The sequence below is a fragment of the Orycteropus afer genome, unplaced genomic scaffold (assembly GCF_000298275.1).
Source record: "Orycteropus afer afer isolate SDZICR_OR568_19922 unplaced genomic scaffold, OryAfe1.0 scaffold00069, whole genome shotgun sequence".
In the NCBI taxonomy this organism is placed as follows: domain Eukaryota; kingdom Metazoa; phylum Chordata; class Mammalia; order Tubulidentata; family Orycteropodidae; genus Orycteropus; species Orycteropus afer.
The window spans coordinates 4,141,922-4,144,580 of record NW_006921656.1 but is presented as its reverse complement, the minus strand read 5'-3'; the positions used below and the strand labels follow the sequence as shown (position 1 = coordinate 4,144,580).

Below are 2,659 nucleotides of genomic sequence, written 5' to 3'. Positions count from 1 at the left end.
TAACAGTCTGAGCTGGGATAGACGAGCTACCAGCAAGCTTACCTAAACATTCTTTCACTGACTTCTTCTGCCAGCCTGCTGGCATGCACTGAAACAGCTCCAAAGGAGCCCAGGGGTTGATGAGTGATGGGGAATGGGGTCTGCTTGGAGGAGAATCCAACCCTGGCAGGGGTCTCCTTGAGCACAGATGAGAAAGGGAGACAGGTAGCAGTGCAAGACACAGATAAGTTAACCACCTCTACAGCCTTCAGGCTGTCCAGGGAAAAGGTCTCTGCAGAGGTCAGTGGGGACACTGTGATGGAAGTGGTTGCCTTCAGCTCTTGGTTTTCAGATTCTTGGGAGTGGGTGGAATGAGTCACAGTGGGGCACATGGTGCCTGCTCTAGGTACAGTCTCAGGTGAGGCATTAGCTACTCTAGTAAACGCTGTGTCATGAGTGACACATAGTAGGCCACTTTGCTCCCCTGTTGGATCCAGGTCAATGGCACCAGCAGCTGATGCGTGGCTCTGTACAGGCACCTGATGGGGGTCAATATCCTTGACATCTGACATGGTGCTGTTGGAAAGAACTCTTTCCCCCACATTCAAATCTTCAGGCATGCTCTTTGGGGTTTCCAATAGTGCTTTTTGGAAAGATCTGTCCCTGGAGTTTTCAAGTGCTAGGATGCGTGGTATTTTTAAATTAAGACCTTTGGTATCAATACCTGGGGGGTTCTCAGTTCTACCATCAACATTACAGTGTCCTTGAGGATCGAGCTGATTTTCTTTGCCTTTGGGGATGTCTATGTAACCAGGGTCCTGATGGTCATCAGCATCTAAAATGATCTCCACAAGGCAATGGTCCACTCCAGCATCATGGCTACTAGAGCCACCACAAAATTGGGAGCAATTTCCTGGGGAATCTATGCTCTTGGTGTGTACATCTAAAGCTTCAGCAAGCCCTCCACCTTGCTGCATGGTGTCCGTGTCTTCAGCAGCCTCCTCTGGGCTACTGATTTGGGGTGCAGACACAGACTTGGTCAACTTGGTAAGTGCCAACTCCCGTTCCTCCTCCTCAAAGGGCAGGGAGCTGATAGAAGTGAGAGAAGCCTGGATGCCACTCGGCAAACTTGTGTTGCTCTCAGTATGTCCACCCTCCAAGGAGTTCCTGTGGAGGGCATGTCTTCGGACCAACTGGTGCAAGATGTCCCGGTCACTGGGTAAGTCCAGGGCCCTGCTCCGGGCCTCGGACCAGGCAACAGAGCTTGGTTCACTCTCAATGCCTGAGTCGGATATGATAGAAGAAGATCTCCTGATGACCCCAGAAAGTACTAAAATCTCCTCCTGTCCCTCTGTGTGAGTGTCCTTGGGGGAAGACCTAATGTCAAAAGGGTCCCTCAGAACAGAGCTCAGAGGTTCACAGGGCTCAGAGGAGAGGGGTTTCACACTTAGCAGCACTATCTTACCCTCTTGCTCTACTCCCTTCCCAAGAGGACTTGATTCACGGAGTGTTGTCTTTTCAGAAGAGATGGCATTTTGATGACTTCCGCCAGCTGCCATTTTGCTTAGTGCAGTTCTGTCTAATGCATGGCTATCTCCCAAGGCCCCATTCTCATGCTGAGCACTAATGACCACCACGGGGTCAACCACCATGGGTTCTGCTCCGCTGGGGTTCTTATTGTTTAAATTCACATCAATGTAGGTCAGCGTTGGGACATGCCCATCCTCTGGACTCAGGCTTTTTATAGGCATGTCCCTATCTGCCAGTGGGTGTGTTCCAACCTCAGGCCTTTGTCCAGTCCAACTTTCTTCTTCAGGTCCACCTGCTTTGTTCTGGAATTCACCAATTGTCAGATACACTTGAGATTCAGAGCACAAGTCTGTGTGATTTGGGGTGGCCTCATTCTCACTTGGATCTGGGCCCCTAATAATCTCCTTCTCAGAGTCCATGTGGGGTGGTTTCCTGGGAGGCAAGATGAGGTCTTCCCTGCAAGATGATTTGCTACTTGCGTTATTCTCTTCTCTGTCTTTTAGAGGCATTCTCGTGGGACTTGTCACTGGCACATCAATATTAGGATAAACATCCACAGGATGCCCTAGAAAGCAATTAAAAAAAGAAAAGAAGAAGAAGATGACATCATTGTTTCAGAATCTACATTCACAAATTATTCAAATGCCTAATGCACAGTGGTCAAGAGCTATAATTCTTGATTTACCTTTTACTTACTAAAGTCTAATGATTTCCACTTGTAAATATTAAAGCATTTCTTCTTATGCTCAATGTTTACAAAGTAGAAAGAGAACTCTGGAGCCAGGAAGGCCTAGCTTTGAATACTGACATTGCCCCTTAACAGCTTGGGGACACTGGACAATTATGAAATCCAAACCAGCTCTTTTCCTATTGGAGTTCACTGTCCTCAGCTCTAGAACGGATGGATGTGTAGCAACCAGCAGCTATCTTGCAAACGTAAATCACAGCAGAGTTAAGATATGAGTGATGCAACACAAGGAAACCCAAGTTCTTCTTTCTCTGGTGAAATGCTGCCATGCCTGAGCCCTAGAACCAGGGGCATTATCCTAAGACGCATTCCAATCACAATGAGGTTTCCAGAAACACCTTGACTTTCATGGTTAGATGGGCTGGAAGGAAACTATGATCTTCCTTTCTTTTTTTTTTTTTT

The 2,659-nt window shown here is 47.6% G+C and overlaps 1 protein-coding gene across 1 annotated transcript in view; it reads right to left on the bottom strand.

The window, feature by feature from the left end:
* Window positions 1-2,659, bottom strand: part of FAM135B (family with sequence similarity 135 member B) — a 171,398-nt gene that overhangs the window by 18,367 nt on the left and 150,372 nt on the right. The window contains exon 12 of the mRNA XM_007940571.1: window positions 43-2,074. Within this exon, the coding sequence (XP_007938762.1) occupies window positions 43-2,074 (2,032 nt within the window). The remainder of the gene's footprint in view (window positions 1-42; window positions 2,075-2,659) is intronic.